Consider the following 19,341-nt stretch of genomic DNA (forward strand, 5'->3'; position numbering starts at 1 on the left):
CGGAATACACATGTGGCAGAATTTCGTTGAAATTAGACACATGCAGGTTTCCTCACGATGTTTTCCTTCACCGCCGAGCACGAGATGAATTATAAACACAAATTAATGAAACAAAATAAAAATAAAACACATGAAATTTCAGTGGTGCCTGCCTGGGTTTGAACCCGAAACCACTGGGCCATCTCGACTCTAAGAGATAGACATTACCATCGCGGACTTTTTTGATGATCTTTTAAAGACGTACAATACTTTAGTACATTATTTTGGTCTTGGTCTTTGGACATCGACGGACGTATGCAACTATGTAAATTTTACACTTCGCACACAATTTTTAAACTTGAGGGTATACTTAAATGTTTTTTTCATAAAGCGATAAAAAGTACTGAACGTTTTAATTCTTATACTCTAAACTGGAGCAAATTTAATTAAACTTATTGAAATACGGTACTGCGGTACGGGAATACTATCGAAAAACAACTGGCTATCTATAGTACAAAACTATTATTAAGAGAATACTATCGATAATATCCATAGTTTAATTTAAAAGTAATTGTTTTTGCAATAGTTGAGTTTCTTGTCGGATCTTCTCGGTAGAATGTACATGCCGAACCGGTGGTAGCTTTACTTTAAATAGTTTGTTAAATGACGATTCAAAAGTGCTTGTAAAAGTCTACTTGAATAAAGTATATTTTGATTTTGATTTTTGAATACTACAGACAGTATTAATTGTTTTGCTCATGGGGACCTATCGATACTACCAATAGTATTGACACATGACAATACTATCGATAGTCTGTCGAAACTATCTTTAGCACCTTAACTATCGATAGATACTTTCGGACTATCGTTATAAAACACTACTGCGGTGTTAATCTTGGGATCTAAGATTACGTCACTTATGCCCGAAGTGACCTGAAGTTACACCGTCTCACTAATCCTTCAAACGAGATCCTAACTATGCAAAATATTGCTGTTCAGCGGTAGAATTTCTGATGAGTGGGTGGTACCTCAACAGACGGGATCGCAAAATGCCTTACCACCAAGTAAATTCGATGTTCGATGTTTAATGTCACAAATAAAACAATGTATTTTATAATGCTGAATTTATTACTCTTAATATTAAGGTCAGTTTTCATATGCGTTTTTCGTTAAAATTCAACCAATTCAAATCCCGTTTCTCATTAGTAATATCTGAATTGTTCTTGGAGTTCTTTAGGCATCTCTGAGAAGCTGTTGAAGCAGACACAAATACGACTCTTCCCTGGTGAGTTGGGGTAGAATCCTGGTCTGACCGGTGCTGTAATACAAAACGAACAAATTAATCTCATTGAAAAATCTACAACGGAATCTAATTCAAGATTCAATAATGGATAGTTTAAATTTAAGTGCGAATCACAGATATTTATATGATGCTTTTATATAATATACTAGCTGCACTTCCTGGATTCACGCGGGTACAATAACAGTATTTACTGATCTTTTAGGTAAAAGAACGAAAAATGGACTTTTCCGACGAGCCAAATTTAAATTCTCGGCTCTACTCTACAATAATATGCATCCGCATATGCATACAATAATAAAATCCGTTGGGTAGTTTAAAAGATCTGAGCGTACAGACGGCGGTGATGGTTTCCTGTGAAGTATTTCACTTAAACGAAGTAAAGACTTAATAAATTTTGCGTTTTAATTGTTTTTAAGTAGTAAAAACATCCTTAACGAGTGCTCGCGAATTTATATGATGATAAAATTATTGTGAAATAAGAAAACACTTACATTTACCACTGTTTTTGGGACTTCCGATGGCTCCACCTTGTGGTTGGGTTGGTGATCCTCCTTGTGGAGATTTAGGTTTTCCTCCTTGTGGGGTAGTAGGTGATCCATTTTGAGGTCCAGTTGGTGATCCGCCTTGTGGTTGTTTAGGTGATTCGCCTTGTGGTTGGTTTGGTGATCCGCCTTGTGGTTGGTTAGTTGAATCGTCTTGTGGTTGGGTTGGTGATCCAGGTTGAGGTCCTGATGGTGAGATAACCGCACTGCTACCAGTCGACGTACTTGTGAAGCTTGTAGTACTTGAACCGGGGGTTCCATTCACTGGGCGGATCGGATATACTTGTTGTGGTTGGGTTGGTGATCCTCCTTGTGGAGAGATAGGTTTTCCTCCTTGTGGGGTAGTAGGTGATTCATTTCGAGGTCCAGTTGGTGATTCGCCTTGCGGTTGGGTTGGTGATTCCCCTTGTGGAGAGTTAGGTTTTCCTCCTTGTGGGGTAGTAGGTGATCCATTTTGAGGTCCAGTTGGTGATCCTCCTTGTGGAGAGATAGGTTTTCCTCCTTGTGGGGTAGTAGGTGATCCATTTTGAGGTCCAGTTGGTGATCCTCCTTGTGGAGAGATAGGTTTTCCTCCTTGTGGGCTAGTAGGTGATCCATTTTGAGGTCCAGTTGGTGATTCGCCTTGCGGTTGGGTTGGTGATTCCCCTTGTGGAGAGTTAGGTTTTCCTCCTTGTGGGCTAGTAGGTGATCCATTTTGAGGTCCAGTTGGTGATCCATCTTGTGGTTGGTTTGGTAATCCAGGTTGAGGTCCTGTTGGTGAGATAACCGCACTGCTACCAGTCGACGTATTTGTGAAGCTTGTAGTACTTGAACCGGGGGTTCCATTCACTGGGCGGGTCGGATATACTTGTTGTGGTTGGGTTGGTGATCCTCCTTGTGGAGAGATAGGTTTTCCTCCTTGTGGGGTAGTAGGTGATCCATTTTGAGGTCCAGTTGGTGATCCTCCTTGTGGAGAGATAGGTTTTCCTCCTTGTGGGGTAGTAGGTGATCCATTTTGAGGTCCAGTTGGTGATTCGCCTTGCGGTTGGGTTGGTGATTCCCCTTGTGGAGAGTTAGGTTTTCCTCCTTGTGGGGTAGTAGGTGATCCATTTTGAGGTCCAGTTGGTGATCCTCCTTGTGGAGAGATAGGTTTTCCTCCTTGTGGGGTAGTAGGTGATCCATTTTGAGGTCCATTTGGTGATTCGCCTTGCGGTTGGGTTGGTGATTCCCCTTGTGGAGAGTTAGGTTTTCCTCCTTGTGGGCTAGTAGGTGATCCATTTTGAGGTCCAGTTGGTGATCCATCTTGTGGTTGGTTTGGTAATCCAGGTTGAGGTCCTGTTGGTGAGATAACCGCACTGCTACCAGTCGACGTATTTGTGAAGCTTGTAGTACTTGAACCGGGGGTTCCATTCACTGGGCGGGTCGGATATACTTGTTGTGGTTGGGTTGGTGATCCTCCTTGTGGAGAGATAGGTTTTCCTCCTTGTGGGGTAGTAGGTGATCCATTTTGAGGTCCAGTTGGTGATCCTCCTTGTGGAGAGATAGGTTTTCCTCCTTGTGGGGTAGTAGGTGATCCATTTTGAGGTCCAGTTGGTGATCCTCCTTGTGGAGAGATAGGTTTTCCTCCTTGTGGGGTAGTAGGTGATCCATTTTGAGGTCCAGTTGGTGATTCGCCTTGCGGTTGGGTTGGTGATTCCCCTTGTGGAGAGTTAGGTTTTCCTCCTTGTGGGCTAGTAGGTGATCCATTTTGAGGTCCAGTTGGTGATCCATCTTGTGGTTGGTTTGGTAATCCAGGTTGAGATCCTGTTGGTGAGATAACCGCACTGCTACCAGTCGACGTATTTGTGAAGCTTGTAGTACTTGAACCGGGGGTTCCATTCACTGGGCGGGTCGGATATACTTGTTGTGGTTGGGTTGGTGATCCTCCTTGTGGAGAGATAGGTTTTCCTCCTTGTGGGGTAGTAGGTGATCCATTTTTAGGTCCAGTTGGTGATCCTCCTTGTGGAGAGATAGGTTTTCCTCCTTGTGGGGTAGTAGGTGATCCATTTTGAGGTCCAGTTGGTGATCCTCCTTGTGGAGAGATAGGTTTTCCTCCTTGTGGGGTAGTAGGTGATCCATTTTGAGGTCCAGTTGGTGATCCTCCTTGTGGAGAGATAGGTTTTCCTCCTTGTGGGCTAGTAGGTGATCCATTTTGAGGTCCAGTTGGTGATCCGCCTTGTGGCTGTTTAGGTGATTCGCCTTGTGGTTGGTTTGGTGATCCTCCTTGTGGAGAGATAGGTTTTCCTCCTTGTGGGGTAGTAGGTGATCCATTTTGAGGTCCAGTTGGTGATCCTCCTTGTGGAGAGATAGGTTTTCCTCCTTGTGGGGTAGTAGGTGATCCATTTTGAGGTCCAGTTGGTGATCCTCCTTGTGGAGAGGTAGGTTTTCCTCCTTGTGGGGTGGTAGGTGATCCATTTAGTGGGCCTGTATTTGTTTAAACAATTATTTAATTATTGTAATTTTCATACAAAAATAAAAAAAAATAAACTCCAAATTCATATTCTCTATTAAGATGTATTAATCAACTCATCGCTACCATTTTTTCACGACAATTTTTGTAAAGGCCAATGTTAGATTCTTTATTTATTTGTTGTTACACTCAAGCCTTAACAAACAAATCGGTATTCAAAAAAAAATGTCCATATTCGTTGACAGTTGTCTAGAAAAAGTCACTGGTTACCTAACACCTACCCTTTTGAAGAGAGGCCGTTTAAATATAAGTATCTAAAAAATTCAGCCATAATTAAATTAACTAAAGTAACAGCTTGTAAAAGCCCCATCCATTACTGATCCACTGCTTACTCTCAATGTGAGGAGAGGTCGCCTTAATAATGAATCCTGCAGAACCAGGATAAAAATACTATTGCTGTCATTGTCGATAGTCAAAATCAAAATTATATTTCGCTTTTTAATTAAAAGTTAATATTGTATTTAGATTTCATGGGAAAACTAACCTGTGGAAGAACTGGATCCAGTTTCAGTCTGACCCCAGCTGTTTGAGTAAGTCGATCCAGTGCTTGTGTATGTGCTGCCTGCAATGCTTCCGGTGGTCGATTTAATGTAGGTAGAACTGCTGGAACCAGGGTTTCCATTCACTGGGCCGGTCGGATATCCTAGTTGTGGTAGATTTGGTTTTCCACCTTGTGGTTGGGTTGGTGATCCTCCTTGTGGAGACTTAGGTCCAGTTGGTGATCCGCCTTGTGGTTGCTTAGGTGATTGGCCTTGTGGTTGGGTTGGTGATCCGCCTTGTGGTTGTTTAGGTGATTCGCCTTGTGGTTGGTTTGGTGATCCTCCTTGTGGAGAGATAGGTTTTCCTCCTTGTGGGGTAGTAGGTGATCCATTTTGAGGTCCAGTTGGTGATCCTCCTTGCGGGGTAGTAGGTGATCCTCCTTGTGGGGTAGTAGGTGATCCATTTTGAGGTCCAGTTGGTGATCCGCCTTGTGGTTGCTTAGGTGAATCGTCTTCTGGTTGGGTTGGTGATCCGCCTTGTGGTTGGTCAGGTAAATCGTCTTGTGGTTGGGTTAGTGATCCAAGTTGAGGTCCTGATGGTGAGATAACCGCACTGCTACCAGTCGACGTACTTGTGAAGCTTGTAGTACTTGAACCGGGGGTTCCATTCACTGGGCCGGTCGGATACCCTCCTTGTAGGGTAGGTGATCCATTTTGAGGTCCAGTTGGTGATCCGCCTTGTGGTTGCTTAGGTGATTGGCCTTGTGGTTGGGTTGGTGATCCGCCTTGTGGTTGGTTAGGTTTTTCTCCTTGTGGGGTAGTAGGTGATCCATTTTGAGGTCCAGTTGGTGATCCGCCTTGTGGTTGCTTAGGTGAATCGTCTTCTGGTTGGGTTGGTGATCCGCCTTGTGGTTGGTCAGGTAAATCGTCTTGTGGTTGGGTTAGTGATCCAGGTTGAGGTCCTGATGGTGAGATATTCGCACTGCTACCAGTCGACGTACTTGTGAAGCTTGTAGTACTTGAACCGGGGGTTCCATTCACTGGGCCGGTCGGATACCCTCCTTGTGGGGTAGGTGATCCATTTTGAGGTCCAGTTGGTGATCCGCCTTGTGGTTGCTTAGGTGATTGGCCTTGTGGTTGGGTTGGTGATCCGCCTTGTGGTTGGTTAGGTTTTTCTCCTTGTGGGGTAGTAGGTGATCCATTTTGAGGTCCAGTTGGTGATCCGCCTTGTGGTTGCTTAGTTGAATCGTCTTGTGGTTGGGTTGGTGATCCAGGTTGAGGTCCTGATGGTGAGATAACTGCACTGCTACCAGTCGACGTACTTGTGAAGCTTGTAGTACTTGAACCGGGGGTTCCATTCACTGGGCCGGTCGGATACCCTCCTTGTGGGGTAGGTGATCCGTTTTGAGGTCCAGTTGGTGATCCGCCTTGTGGTTGCTTAGGTGATTGGCCTTGTGGTTGGGTTGGTGATCCTCCTTGTGGAGAGATAGGTTTTCCTCCTTGTGGGGTAGTAGGTGATTCATTTTGAGGTCCAGTTGGTGATCCTCCTTGTGGAGAGATAGGTTTTCCTCCTTGTGGGCTAGTAGGTGATCCATTTTGAGGTCCAGTTGGTGATCCGCCTTGTGGCTGTTTAGGTGATTCGCCTTGTGGTTGCTTAGGTGAATCGTCTTCTGGTTGGGTTGGTGATCCGCCTTGTGGTTGGTCAGGTGAATCGTCTTGTGGTTGGGTTGGTGATCCGCCTTGTGGTTGGTCAGGTGAATCGTCTTGTGGTTGGGTTGGTGATCCAGGTTGAGGTCCTGATGGTGAGATAACCGCACTGCTACCAGTCGACGTACTTGTGAAGCTTGTAGTACTTGAACCGGGGGTTCCATTCACTGGGCCGGTCGGATACCCTCCTTGTGGGGTAGGTGATCCATTTTGAGGTCCAGTTGGTGATCCGCCTTGTGGTTGCTTAGGTGATTGGCCTTGTGGTTGGGTTGGTGATCCGCCTTGTGGTTGCTTAGGTTTTTCTCCTTGTGGGGTAGTAGGTGATCCATTTTGAGGTCCAGTTGGTGATCCGCCTTGTGGTTGCTTAGGGGAATCGTCTTCTGGTTGGGTTGGTGATCCGCCTTGTGGTTGGTTAGTTGAATCGTCTTGTGGTTGGGTTGGTGATCCAGGTTGAGGTCCTGATGGTGAGATAACCGCACTGCTACCAGTCGACGTACTTGTGAAGCTTGTAGTACTTGAACCGGGGGTTCCATTCACTGTGCCGGTCGGATACCCTCCTTGTGGGGTAGGTGATCCATTTTGAGGTCCAGTTGGTGATTCGCCTTGTGGTTGCTTAGGTGATTCGCCTTGTGGTTTGTTTGGTGATCCTCCTTGTGGAGAGATAGGTTTTCCTCCTTGTGGGGTAGTAGGTGATCCATTTTGAGGTCCAGTTGGTGATCCTCCTTGCGGGGTAGTAGGTGATCCTCCTTGTGGGGTAGTAGGTGATCCATTTTGAGGTCCAGTTGGTGATCCTCCTTGTGGAGAGATAGGTTTTCCTCCTTGTGGGGTGGTAGGTGATCCATTTAGTGGGCCTGTATTTGTTTAAACAATTATTTAATTATTGTAATTTTCATACAAAAATAAAAAAAAATAAACTCCAAATTCATATTCTCTATTAAGATGTATTAATCAACTCATCGCTACCATTTTTTCACGACAATTTTTGTAAAGGCCAATGTTAGATTGTTTATTTATTTGTTGTTACACTCAAGCCTTAACAAACAAATCAGTATTCAAAAAAAATGTCCATATTCGTTGACAGTTGTCTAGAAAAAGTCACTGGTTACGTAACACCTACCCTTTTGAAGGGAGGCCATTTAAATATAAGTATCTAAAAAATTCAGCCATAATTAAATTAACTAAAGTAACAGCTTGTAAAAGCCCCATCCATTACTGATCCTCTGCTTACTCTCAATGTGAGGAGAGGTCGCCTTAATAATGAATCCTGCAGAACCAGGATAAAAATACTATTGCTGTCATTGTCGATAGCCAATATCAAAATTATATTTCGCTTTTTAATTAAAAGTTAATATTGTATTTAGATTTCATGGGAAAACTAACCTGTGGAAGAACTGGATCCAGTTTCAGTCTGACCCCAGCTGTTTGAGTAAGTCGATCCAGTGCTTGTGTATGTGCTGCCTGCAATGCTTCCAGTGGTCGATTTAATGTAGGTAGAACTGCTGGAACCAGGGTTTCCATTCACTGGGCCGGTCGGATATCCTAGTTGTGGTAGATTTGGTTTTCCACCTTGTGGTTGGGTTGGTGATCCTCCTTGTGGAGACTTAGGTCCAGTTGGTGATCCGCCTTGTGGTTGCTTAGGTGATTGGCCTTGTGGTTGGGTTGGTGATCCGCCTTGTGGTTGGTTAGGTTTTTCTCCTTGTGGGGTAGTAGGTGATCCATTTTGAGGTCCAGTTGGTGATCCGCCTTGTGGTTGCTTAGGTGAATCGTCTTCTGGTTGGGTTGGTGATCCGCCTTGTGGTTGGTCAGGTAAATCGTCTTGTGGTTGGGTTAGTGATCCAGGTTGAGGTCCTGATGGTGAGGTAACCGCACTGCTACCAGTCGACGTACTTGTGAAGCTTGTAGTACTTGAACCGGGGGTTCCATTCACTGGGCCGGTCGGATACCCTCCTTGTGGGGTAGGTGATCCATTTTGAGGTCCAGTTGGTGATCCGCCTTGTGGTTGCTTAGGTGATTGGCCTTGTGGTTGGGTTGGTGATCCGCCTTGTGGTTGGTTAGGTTTTTCTCCTTGTGTGGTAGTAGGTGATCCATTTTGAGGTCCAGTTGGTGATCCGCCTTGTGGTTGCTTAGTTGAATCGTCTTGTGGTTGGGTTGGTGATCCAGGTTGAGGTCCTGATGGTGAGATAACCGCACTGCTACCAGTCGACGTACTTGTGAAGCTTGTAGTACTTGAACCGGGGGTTCCATTCACTGGGCCGGTCGGATACCCTCCTTGTGGGGTAGGTGATCCATTTTGAGGTCCAGTTGGTGATCCGCCTTGTGGTTGCTTAGGTGATTGGCCTTGTGGTTGGGTTGGTGATCCGCCTTGTGGTTGGTTAGGTTTTTCTCCTTGTGTGGTAGTAGGTGATCCATTTTGAGGTCCAGTTGGTGATCCGCCTTGTGGTTGCTTAGGTGAATCGTCTTCTGGTTGGGTTGGTGATCCGCCTTGTGGTTGGTCAGGTGAATCGTCTTGTGGTTGGGTTGGTGATCCGCCTTGTGGTTGGTCAAGTGAATCGTCTTGTGGTTGGGTTGGTGATCCATTTTGAAGTCCAGTTGGTGATCCGCCTTGTGGTTGCTTAGGTGATTGGCCTTGTGGTTGGGTTGGTGATCCGCCTTGTGGTTGGTTAGGTTTTTCTCCTTGTGGGGTAGTAGGTGATCCATTTTGAGGTCCAGTTGGTGATCCGCCTTGTGGTTGGTCAGGTGAATCGTCTTGTGGTTGGGTTGGTGATCCGCCTTGTGGTTGGTCAGGTGAATCGTCTTGTGGTTGGGTTGGTGATCCAGGTTGAGGTCCTGATGGTGAGATAACCGCACTGCTACCAGTCGACGTACTTGTGAAGCTTGTAGTACTTGAACCGGGGGTTCCATTCACTGGGCCGGTCGGATACCCTCCTTGTGGGGTAGGTGATCCATTTTGAGGTCCAGTTGGTGATCCGCCTTGTGGTTGCTTAGGTGATTGGCCTTGTGGTTGGGTTGGTGATCCGCCTTGTGGTTGGTTAGGTTTTTCTCCTTGTGGGGTAGTAGGTGATCCATTTTGAGGTCCAGTTGGTGATCCGCCTTGTGGTTGCTTAGGGGAATCGTCTTCTGGTTGGGTTGGTGATCCGCCTTGTGGTTGGTTAGTTGAATCGTCTTGTGGTTGGGTTGGTGATCCAGGTTGAGGTCCTGATGGTGAGATAACCGCACTGCTACCAGTCGACGTACTTGTGAAGCTTGTAGTACTTGAACCGGGGGTTCCATTCACTGGGCCGGTCGGATACCCTCCTTGTGGGGTAGGTGATCCATTTTGAGGTCCAGTTGGTGATCCGCCTTGTGGTTGCTTAGGTGATTGGCCTTGTGGTTGGGTTGGTGATTCGCCTTGTGGTTGGTTAGTTTTTTCTCCTTGTGGGGTAGTAGGTGATCCATTTTGAGGTCCAGTTGGTGATCCGCCTTGTGGTTGGTTAGTTGAATCGTCTTGTGGTTGGGTTGGTGATCCAGGTTGAGGTCCTGATGGTGAGATAACCGCACTGCTACCAGTCGACGTACTTGTGAAGCTTGTAGTACTTGAACCGGGGGTTCCATTCACTGGGCCGGTCGGATACCCTCCTTGTGGGGTAGGTGATCCATTTTGAGGTCCAGTTGGTGATCCGCCTTGTGGTTGCTTAGGTGATTGGCCTTGTGGTTGGGTTGGTGATCCGCCTTGTGGTTGGTTAGGTTTTTCTCCTTGTGGGGTAGTAGGTGATCCATTTTGAGGTCCAGTTGGTGATCCGCCTTGTGGTTGCTTAGGGGAATCGTCTTCTGGTTGGGTTGGTGTTCCGCCTTGTGGTTGGTCAGGTGAATCGTCTTGTGGTTGGGTTGGTGATCCAGGTTGAGGTCCTGATGGTGAGATAACCGCACTGCTACCAGTCGACGTACTTGTGAAGCTTGTAGTACTTGAACCGGGGGTTCCATTCACTGGGCCGGTCGGATACCCTCCTTGTGGGGTAGGTGATCCATTTTGAGGTCCAGTTGGTGATCCGCCTTGTGGTTGCTTAGGTGATTGGCCTTGTGGTTGGGTTGGTGATCCGCCTTGTGGTTGGTTAGGTTTTTCTCCTTGTGGGGTAGTAGGTGATCCATTTTGAGGTCCAGTTGGTGATCCGCCTTGTGGTTGGTTAGTTGAATCGTCTTGTGGTTGGGTTGGTGATCCAGGTTGAGGTCCTGATGGTGAGATAACCGCACTGCTACCAGTCGACGTACTTGTGAAGCTTGTAGTACTTGAACCGGGGGTTCCATTCACTGGGCCGGTCGGATACCCTCCTTGTGGGGTAGGTGATCCATTTTGAGGTCCAGTTGGTGTTCCGCCTTGTGGTTGCTTAGGTGATTGGCCTTGTGGTTGGGTTGGTGATCCGCCTTGTGGTTGGTTAGGTTTTTCTCCTTGTGGGGTAGTAGGTGATCCATTTTGAGGTCCAGTTGGTGATCCGCCTTGTGGTTGGTTAGTTGAATCGTCTTGTGGTTGGGTTGGTGATCCAGGTTGAGGTCCTGATGGTGAGATAACCGCACTGCTACCAGTCGACGTACTTGTGAAGCTTGTAGTACTTGAACCGGGGGTTCCATTCACTGGGCCGGTCGGATACCCTCCTTGTGGGGTAGGTGATGCATTTAGAGGTCCAGTTGGTGATCCGCCTTGTGGTTGCTTAGGTGATTGGCCTTGTGGTTGGGTTGGTGATCCGCCTTGTGGTTGGTTAGGTTTTTCTCCTTGTGGAGTAGTAGGAGATCCATTTTGAGGTCCAGTTGGTGATCCGCCTTGTGGTTGGTTAGTTGAATCGTCTTGTGGTTGGGTTGGTGATCCAGGTTGAGTTCCTGATGGTGAGATAACCGCACTGCTACCAGTCGACGTACTTGTGAAGCTTGTAGTACTTGAACCGGGGGTTCCATTCACTGGGCCGGTCGGATACCCTCCTTGTGGGGTAGGTGATCCATTTTGAGGTCCAGTTGGTGATCCGCCTTGTGGTTGCTTAGGTGATTGGCCTTGTGGTTGGGTTGGTGATCCGCCTTGTGGTTGGTTAGTTGAATCGTCTTGTGGTTGGGTTGGTGATCCAGGTTGAGGTCCTGATGGTGAGATAACCGCACTGCTACCAGTCGACGTACTTGTGAAGCTTGTAGTACTTGAACCGGGGGTTCCATTCACTGGGCCGGTCGGATACCCTCCTTGTGGGGTAGGTGATCCATTTTGAGGTCCAGTTGGTGATCCGCCTTGTGGTTGCTTAGGTGATTGGCCTTGTGGTTGGGTTGGTGATCCGCCTTGTGGTTGGTTAGGTTTTTCTCCTTGTGGGGTAGTAGGTGATCCATTTTGAGGTCCAGTTGGTGATCCGCCTTGTGGTTGCTTAGGTGAATCGTCTTCTGGTTGGGTTGGTGATCCGCCTTGTGGTTGGTCAGGTGATTGGCCTTGTGGTTGGGTTGGTGATCCACCTTGTGTTTGGTCAGGTGATTCGCCTTGTGGTTGGGTTGGTGATCCGCCTTGCGGTTGGTTAGGTTTTCCTTCTTGTGGGGTAGTAGGTGATCCATTTTGAGGTCCAATAGGTGATCCACCTTGTGGGCCTGTAAAAAAAACCCAAAAATTTCATTGGAATTGAAAATTCGAGAATTGGAGAATTCCATAATAAAATCATTTATTTTCCGATAGATCGCATTGTGCAACTTACCCGTAGCGGTAGTAGATCCAATTTCATTCTGTCCCCAGGTATTGGAGTAAGTTTGTTCATTGCTTGAGTATGAGCTTTCAGTGTTACTACCACTTGATGTTTGGCCATAACTTGAGCTGATAGTACTAGGAGAGTCATTCTGTGGGGCTGTTAAAAATTATGTCAATTATAGGAAAACGTATAATTTTTGGTTCAAAGCTAAAATTATGACAAAACAATGTTTTATTGGCTTAAATATTAGGCTGTTTTATATTTTAAAATTGGCTCTCATTGCAAATTGAAGAGATTAACTGACTGAGTATAGTCCTATTTCCCCAACTTGAACAATGAAATAAAAGTAGAATAAAAACGTATTATTTACTTGTTAATGAGGATGATCCTCCGACGTTCTGATTCCATGTGCTTGAGAAAGCCTGTTTATTGTTTGAGTACGAACTGCCTGTACTGCTACCACTAACAGATTTAATGTAGCTGGCGGAACCAGGAGCGTTTTGAGGTAAGCTGATTTGTGGAATGCTCGGCACACTAATTGGTTGAATGCTCGGCACACTGATTGGTGCAATTATTGGAGCGGGCACACTGACTGGGGGTGCAATTGGTTTACCTTTAAATAAAGAAAACAATATAAACACTAGCAGAGCAGCAAACTTAAGATGTACATGAACGTATTTAGGTGTGAAAAATAGTAGAAAACGAAACTAAGTGAATTAAGTTATTTACTTTGTCATATACATATATACTTACTTAAACATATATATTTAATCTATTCTTTCAAAATCCTTTCTCCTAACGGTCAAGTATTAAATAAAGATCAAGTATAAAATATGTCATATCTCAGGCGACATTAATTTTTTTTTATTTCAAGCAAGCGTCAACTACAGAAGCATTTTCGAAATTTTCACATCGAGACGAAAATGATCTTTCAAATTATCATTTTAATTGCGTTCCGTGAATGTGTTTCCGTTTGTTCAAGTGTTATGTGTGTTAAAATTAGTTATACGAGTATATATACCTGAGATGTTAATCGGGTTTACTGGAACTGGAGCGATAGGCCTTACTGGTTGCTTTGATGGCAAAGCAAGAGGGACGGGGTATTGATTGACAAATGGTCTAGGCGGGAGTAAGTATCCGTTTCCATTGGTGGGTACAAATCCGCGTTTATAATTTTCAGATGAAGGAATATTTACAAACGCAGGTTGCACGTAAGGAATGGGTTCTGGATAAATTGGACGAGGGTAATACGCTGGTGGTGGATAGAACTGTGGTGGATATCTGTGTGGTGGATAATACACCGATGGTCGGGGTTTTGGTGGTAGTAATTGTGCTGGGTACGATCTCGATGGAACGCTATTAACGTTGTATCCTGTAACAAAATACACTTGAATAAGTATTCGCATTAAAATTTACAATAGTCACTTTCTCAAAACTACTCTCTGTCAAGTTACTAACACATAAAGCATCATATCACTGAACGCGCAACTTAATGAATTAAAATAATAAAGAATTATAAGACACAGATACTTTTTATTATTAGAAATGGGTGTGCACACTGCGACAGCACCACATTTGTGGAGCTTTAAGAAAGATTACCAATTCCAAACTTGGGAACTAAGATGTTATGCCTGTAGTTACAGAACAAGCAACTAAATATAAAATTCATGAATCATCAGATTTTATGCTCCTGTAACAATTGGGTGTTCTTACTCCAGGTGTTAATTCAGGGTGGTATTAATCCATTGAAAAACTGGGTAACGACATGTCAATGATGGTCAAGTTAAGAACTGGTAATAATCTTTTTCGATGGAGCAAAAAAATCCCCCATTTCGAGATTTCAGAAACAGCAACGAAACTTTTAAACTTCCAAATCGTAAAATGATCCGTTAAATCTAAAATAACAATAGAATATTAGGAATAACGTTACGTACCTTCATTATAATTATAGTTACTGTTCGAACTTGAGGATGATTCCTTCGAGTCAGACACTGATGTAAAGTAAGCGTTTTCGTTTCCGTTATTTATTTGACCAGCAAATTCGTTACGATTACTTTTTGAATTTTGTGCCGCGTTCGATGAACTAGCAACGTTCTTCCAGTAGGACTGTTGGTTCAATCCAGATGTCAATCCATCTTTTTTATCGTCTGCGAAGAAAAACATATCAGATATTATACAATAACAAACATAGAAAGAAAAATTATTATCTAATTTCTACTAGGAAAGTTAAAATTCTCTTATACATATAAAATTTTTCTCTTGTTTATTGATAAAAACTACGTTAAAGTCCGCTGCGAAGTTTTGAAAGATCAAAGTGTGCAGACGGCGGGTATTATACTATGTTTATGAACATATAAGGTATGGAGGTCAGTGGTGCTACTTGACGTGGTTAGTGTTTAGGTTTGTTCGTTCGGTACATCGTTCAAATTAACAGCCCAGTTGACTTTTATCCGAATTAATTAAATTACAAATTCGAATTATTTACATCGTTAGCCCCGATTCGATAATTTACAACATAACCCCTATCTGAGAATTTATTTTATGTGTGTGTGTAGTTGCAAGCCACGCTGTTCTGTGCTTACGAACTTACCAACAGGCTCGAGTGTCAGTGTAATGATTTGTTTACCAAACTTGTCCAACTTCTTGTCCGCGGAGAACTTGTATTCGTTACCGTCATCTGCAAGTTTTTGACGTTGTCAGTCCACTTGCCATCGACGTTGTATTAGGGATGAGTGGGTTACGCGTATTAGTGACGAGATTAACAGAATTATAGCGATTATTTTTGTCTATTTTAATTCTCTAATCTATCTCAATTTAACTTTGATTTGAACCATTGTCATTCAAATCATATAAATTAGATTTTGAACCCTTACTTCAACTTGGTATTCTGTGTTAGGGGTCCAATGATATTATTGGAATGAGAGAAGTATTTATCTTATTTCTAGATACGATTTTATACGTCGACCGTATCGATGTTTAAGAAATTCGAAGAGTTAAAAGGGCAACTGACTATTTCATAATGTCAAGTTAGTCTAAACTGCTGGTGAAAGTTAACTTTGGTGATTGAAAGTAACGTGTAAATGAATTGTCATATATGTAATGAATTATTGCGTAACTGTGTCATACTTTAATTGTATTTTAAGATTAAAATCAATTGTTAATATGACTATTAATAAATTATTTATTAAACAGTCGCGGTTATAAAGATTCTAAGTTAATAATAAGATTTAACAAGTTTCTTAAGATATTATAAATTATAATTATATCTTACCAGGAAGGTCGAGTTTTATGAATTTTCCATCGTCTGTAAAGAATTATTAACATTATTTAAAAATGTATTTATAAGTACACAAAGCAATCATTATTTTAAGTGCCCCCAATTCATAACAACTCAAAGTAAACTTAGCAAACACATAGTATATATACACGCGTATATTAGAGTGCATGTGTGTGTAAGTTAACACAGACTCACTTTAAGAAAGTCTATTCCACGAATCGAGTTCCCAAAATAATTTGCCCTTGGTCTGCTATCGTATCGCTCGGCTTTACTCTACTAGCATATATAAGTTTTACACATATAAACCTTCCCCTTGCATCACAGATGGCGGGAAGTGACATGGTTTTATACTATGTTGATGTTTATGAACAATATTACGAGATATGGCGGTCAGTGGCGCTGCTTGACATTTGAATGTGTTTTGTTTTCGTACATTGCTCAAACTGACAGTCAAATTGACTTGCCTCTGTTTTAATATCTAATGTTACAATTCCGAATTAATTAAATTATAAATTTGAGTCATTTAAATCATTGACCTCTGTAGGAGAATTTATAACATAACCCCCATTTGAGAATTATTTTATGATTCTGTGTACAGGAATTTGTCCTTGGCCGGCGCTATTGTATTGGTTAAGGCGGATAAATCTCATTGGCCAAATCATTTCTGAGGATGGTCTCACGCGCTTACGCGCAGCGCGCGACCAATGGGGTACGAGTATTTTGTTCCCTAGGAGTTCGACTAGTGGAATGGGCTATCTTTTGTCGTGTCATGTACAATTTGTTATTATAAATGAAAAAATAGGCAGTGAATTTGTGTTTGCACATACACTTGTGCATTATACTGTATATCCTGCACAGTTGGCTAGTCTCGCTACAAAATGGCTACCGTTGCTATATCGATCGAGAGAATATCATTGTGGAATTAAATAAATACTTACGTTGTGTTGGAGCGACCAGCGCATCCAGAACCTGTGACAAAATAATATGAATTAAAAAATAAAACATTGAGCATATTTCAATAAATTCGAGCCGATAAAAATTTAGTGGTGTAATTCAGTCGTTTCAATCGGTCGTTACGGTGGTAGGGCTTTGAGCAAGTAGTCGGTAGGTACCACACACCCATTATTTCTACCGCTAAGCAACATTACTTTATATTTTTGTTCCGGTGAACTATGTGGTGACCACATATTACCACAAAGACATTTCACGTATGGCCATCAAAGTACCATCGCATGGCGGTCAATATTACTCTTGGTCTATTGATAGAAATTCGACCATAATTCATTGCTGATATTTTTTTACAGAATGGGTTGGCGGACGGGCAAATGGAACCTGGTGGTAATTCACCACCGCCCCTAGACTCTATATGAACCATACCTTACATCACCAGTACGCTACCGACCTTCGAAACTTGGCAAAAGTTATGTCTCTCGTGCCTCATTCACCATTTAAACACAAAAAATAGTATTTATTACTAATGGCAGAACATAAAAAAATACATTACTCTGATCCCAATGTAAGTAGCTAAAGCACTTGCGTTATGGAAAATCAGAAGTAACGCACAAACACCCAGACCCAAGACAAGATAGAAAACTTTTTCTACATCGACTCGGCCGGGAATCGGAAATATATAATGATGGCAAAATTATGGCAAAACTGAATTATATTCAAAATGTAAAAAAGGACTTACGCCAATGACGCAGAGCAGCAAAAGATACGATGCCTTCATCATATCTTTGGTCTTAGGACTTAATATCCTTAAAAGACCAATTGTCCAACAAGACTATGATGTCCTGGGTCTGCGGCCGCCGTTTTATACCGAAACGATTCTTGTACAAACATCATTATTAACGTTAAAACAAATATATGTATATAATGGGTAATAAATAATCAATTACATCTGTATAAATATAACCATTATATAGAAAATAATAAACTTCTGGTTTTTCAGACAACCTTCGTTTGTATAGTCTGTGTATTGTTTTCGAATGTTTTAAATTTTTAATTTTAATTGGGAATATATTCGACGCCATGTTTGTGTCGAATGATGTCAATGCGCGAGACCTCCTCACTTTGCAGCGGGTGATGCTGAGCGTCGATTCCAGTAACTTGGTCGTAGGATTTTGTGCAAGCCCACCTGGCTAGGTGCCACTCGCCAGTCTAGCTAGGTGCCACTCGCTCTTCGGATATTCTACCACCAAACTTCAGTAGGTATTATTGAGTTCCGGCTGAAGTTTGAGAGACGCGGAAGGTATGACACACTCGTATAGGTACAAGATTTTTATGGCTAACGATCAGGATCCCAATTCTTGTAACAAATCGACAGTTCCTCGCAATCGAATCGAAAACAGTCGAAGTTGGATCGTAATAGAATCGATAACTTGTCATTACCACATATTTGGCGTTGTAAGAAATATTAACCATTCCTTACATCGCCAATGCGCCACCAACCTTGGGAACTAAGATGTTATGTCCCTTGTGCCTGTAGTTATACTGGGTCACTCTGGCTGTTTGGCGGTAGAATATCTGATGTAGATTAATATACCCAGACGGGCTAGCACAAAGCCTTAAAGTATATATTTTTCTGATGACAATACTTCAAAAAACGGACTTCCTCAATTCAATTGTAGTTTTTTTTCATTATTGTTTGTTCAGAACTTCGTACCTCGCATTTGTTACTTTCGTTTAATTAAAAAAAAGAACTTAGTATCTTAAATTTATTGTATTTAATCGTTTTTTGTACAATTTATGCGTCAGACAAAGGTTGGACTGAAAGTTTTGACGGTAAAATGTTCTTATCAGTGATTATGGGACGATGGCTGCACGTAAAGAATCAGTTACGGTCTCATTTTGAAGCTCCAGCCGTAGATGTGCAGAAAATTAAAGAGGATTCTTGATTGCGATTTACTAAATTGTTACGATTTAACAAATAATTAATTTTAGAAAGCGGAAACAAGTTACTCTAGTAGTAAAAACAAAACCTGCCATAGGTTTTAGTATATGTATGTTTTATCATTTACTTTTTACGAGAAATAATGGCTTATTTTCGAAGCGATTTTAAGCAATACAGCATCAATCTTTATCTAATTAAGTACCTTAAATACATTGTGCATTTAATATAGATCAATACGGCCCTTTACTGCGCGTAATTTAAATGAATATTTTCGAAGATATTACAGATTTAAAACGCAGGGACACAGCGGTTTGTATTGTCTAACGACTGAAGAACTGTGAACATTGTAAGACAATCTGTAGTATATTTAGTATCAGCGTCGCACTCGTGCGAAGTCGGGGCGTTCGGACTAATTTATTATGATATTCGTACGTCATTTTATTTTCTATACAATTGAAAATAGAGGCCTTTAGAAAATAATTAAGAACACTATGCTTTATAACGATTCGCTTGACTGTAGTAGTGATTATACATGTATACACAGTAACACGCACACACGCATAGAAACGTCAGAAATTGACAGGAGGCAATTTTTTTTATGGTTTAGGTTAGGTTAGACATTCCTTGCGTGGCCAATGTAAAACCAACCTTGGGAACTAAGATGTTATGTCCTCAGTGCATGTTATACTGGCTCACCCTTCAGCCGAGACACAATAACACCAGTACTGTATTGGTGGTAGAATATCTGTATTGGTGGTATCTACCCACTACGTAAAATATATATTTATTGGAATAAGTGCTCTTAATATGTTTAGTAAAGAATCGATCGCTCTTGACTGATACTCCGCGTGGTTGATCAGTATTGGATGTGTTTGACACTTCGACAGTCCGTTAAGACTTCACGGTGGTTATCTTTTTAGTTTTTTTTTTAATTTCAACCGGACATCCAACAGATACAGTATTACATGAAGGAAACAAAAATATATTTAAAT

General features: G+C 42.6%; 1 protein-coding gene across 50 annotated transcripts; it reads right to left on the reverse strand.

Annotated features, from left to right (window-relative positions):
* Nucleotides 1-1,147: 1,147 nt before the first annotated feature.
* LOC125075206 (nascent polypeptide-associated complex subunit alpha, muscle-specific form-like) lies at nt 1,148-17,200 on the reverse strand. 50 transcript variants are annotated; one of them, XM_047686879.1, is made up of 40 exons: nt 17,147-17,200; nt 16,395-16,425; nt 15,451-15,483; nt 14,770-14,856; nt 14,114-14,326; nt 13,196-13,551; nt 12,550-12,757; nt 12,189-12,335; nt 12,004-12,084; nt 11,764-11,859; nt 11,515-11,538; nt 11,290-11,445; nt 11,170-11,217; nt 10,849-11,124; nt 10,327-10,803; nt 9,958-10,278; nt 9,637-9,885; nt 9,469-9,588; nt 9,220-9,423; nt 9,028-9,147; nt 8,812-8,931; nt 8,491-8,610; nt 8,122-8,241; nt 7,101-7,220; nt 6,732-6,851; nt 6,483-6,686; nt 6,219-6,434; nt 5,898-6,017; nt 5,529-5,672; nt 5,040-5,279; nt 4,797-5,006; nt 4,258-4,266; nt 3,574-3,777; nt 3,106-3,333; nt 3,010-3,033; nt 2,842-2,961; nt 2,542-2,769; nt 2,361-2,397; nt 1,774-1,964; nt 1,148-1,297 (listed from the first exon to the last, which is right to left on the reverse strand). In XM_047686879.1, exons 1-40 carry the CDS (start codon nt 17,186-17,188, stop codon nt 1,182-1,184), a joined length of 6,180 nt encoding a protein of 2,059 aa, XP_047542835.1. In that variant the 5' UTR covers nt 17,189-17,200; the 3' UTR covers nt 1,148-1,181. The 50 variants fall into 50 exon arrangements, with proteins under 50 accessions (XP_047542835.1, XP_047542848.1, XP_047542820.1 ...); XM_047686892.1 differs by lacking the exons at nt 11,170-11,217; nt 11,290-11,445 and adding an exon at nt 11,218-11,241 and having other exon boundaries at nt 10,849-10,968; nt 11,788-11,859; XM_047686864.1 differs by having other exon boundaries at nt 11,290-11,694; nt 11,788-11,859.
* Nucleotides 17,201-19,341: the final 2,141 nt, after the last annotated feature.

The sequence above is a fragment of the Vanessa atalanta genome, chromosome 30 (genome assembly GCF_905147765.1).
Source record: "Vanessa atalanta chromosome 30, ilVanAtal1.2, whole genome shotgun sequence".
Classification (NCBI taxonomy): domain Eukaryota; kingdom Metazoa; phylum Arthropoda; class Insecta; order Lepidoptera; family Nymphalidae; genus Vanessa; species Vanessa atalanta.